This window comes from Dendrobium catenatum, unplaced genomic scaffold (assembly GCF_001605985.2).
Source record: "Dendrobium catenatum unplaced genomic scaffold, ASM160598v2 original_scaffold_226524, whole genome shotgun sequence".
In the NCBI taxonomy this organism is placed as follows: domain Eukaryota; kingdom Viridiplantae; phylum Streptophyta; class Magnoliopsida; order Asparagales; family Orchidaceae; genus Dendrobium; species Dendrobium catenatum.
Window position 1 is genome coordinate 1 of NW_021544933.1, and position 1,393 is coordinate 1,393.

A 1,393-nucleotide genomic window follows, 5' to 3' on the forward strand; every position below is an offset into this window, starting at 1 on the left:
AGCAGGCACCTCGTCAATGGTTCCAGAAATTCACCAACTTTCTTCTACATCGCGGCTTCAGGTTTAGTCGTTCTGATTCCTCGCTTCTTCTTTACTCCAAAAATAATATTCAAATCTTTCTCTTAGTCTATGTCGACGACATTCTCGTGACAGGTAACAACTCCAACAGCATTCAACAACTTCTTCGCGCGCTACACACTGAGTTCGCGTTAAAACAGTTGGGAACCATCTCCTTATTTCTTGGCATCAAGGTTCTTCATACACAGCAAGGATACTTCTTGACACAGGAACATTATGCCAATAAACTCATCCACGACGCTGGCTTTGATCAGTGCAAGAATGCTCAGACACCGATAGTTCCTGTGACATCCAAACCTCAGTCTGACTCACCTCCGTTTCACGATCCCTCACTTTACCGGCGACTTGCCGGGTCTCTTCAGTACTTAACTATCACTAGACCGGATATAGCATTTGCCACTAATCAAGCTTGCCAGCGAATGCATCAACCAACAGAACAAGACTTTAAGAATCTCAAGCGGATCCTTCGGTACATCAAAGGAACCATACAACTCGGTCTTCCCATCCAACCCGGCGACCAGCAACTGCAAACGTATACTGATGCGGACTGGGCATCGGATACAACTGATAGAAAATCTATCACTGGTGATTGTTCCTTTATAGGACCCAATCTAATTTCTTGGTCTGTTAAAAAGCAAATAACGGTCGCAAAATCCTCAACGGAGGCCGAATACCGTGCCTTGTCAGCTGCCACTTCTGAAGCGATTTGGCTTTGGAGACTCGCCGACGAACTGCAGCTATCCCAAGCAGCTCCGACGACTATCCATTGTGACAACATCTCCGCAATCGACATCGCCAAGAATTCTGTTTTCCATGCCCGAACCAAACACATCGAAATTGACTACCAGTTCATCCGTCAGCATATTCACGATGGCAACATTCACATTCAGCACATCACTTCTCAACAGCAAATAGCAGACGTCTTCACCAAACCTTTTTCTAGTCCTCGTTTCAACTATCTTCATTCCAAACTAACCATCCGCGAACCGGAAGCTTAGTTTGAGGGAGGATGTGAGACGAACACGTCTGTATAGCTCATTATGTATCTTGTATTATTTACAATTGTACACATGTATCTCTATATATACTTTTAGGCTCTGTAATAAGGATGACTGAATAAGATTAATTTCACTTTTCTCTTCTTTCTCACATCGCTCTGCTCCAATCCTTCTCGTCTTCCTCTGCTCTCACATGGTATCAGAGCAGGAAATGGGCGACCAAGAAACGGCGTCCTCTTTCCCTCCCGCCACCACCTCCACCCTCGCCGACGCCTTCAATGAACTCGTTCTTCCCGCCTCTCTCAAGTTCATAATCT

The 1,393-nt window shown here is 45.3% G+C and overlaps 1 protein-coding gene across 1 annotated transcript; it reads left to right on the forward strand.

Annotated features, from left to right (window-relative positions):
• Window positions 1-61: 61 nt before the first annotated feature.
• LOC110110935 (uncharacterized mitochondrial protein AtMg00810-like) lies at window positions 62-1,076 on the forward strand (the record flags this gene model as incomplete). The annotated part of the gene is made up of 1 exon (XM_020842596.1): window positions 62-1,076. A coding segment is annotated over one exon (1,015 nt), but the record flags the coding sequence as incomplete, so codon positions are not given.
• Between the last annotated feature and the right edge of the window lie 317 nt (window positions 1,077-1,393).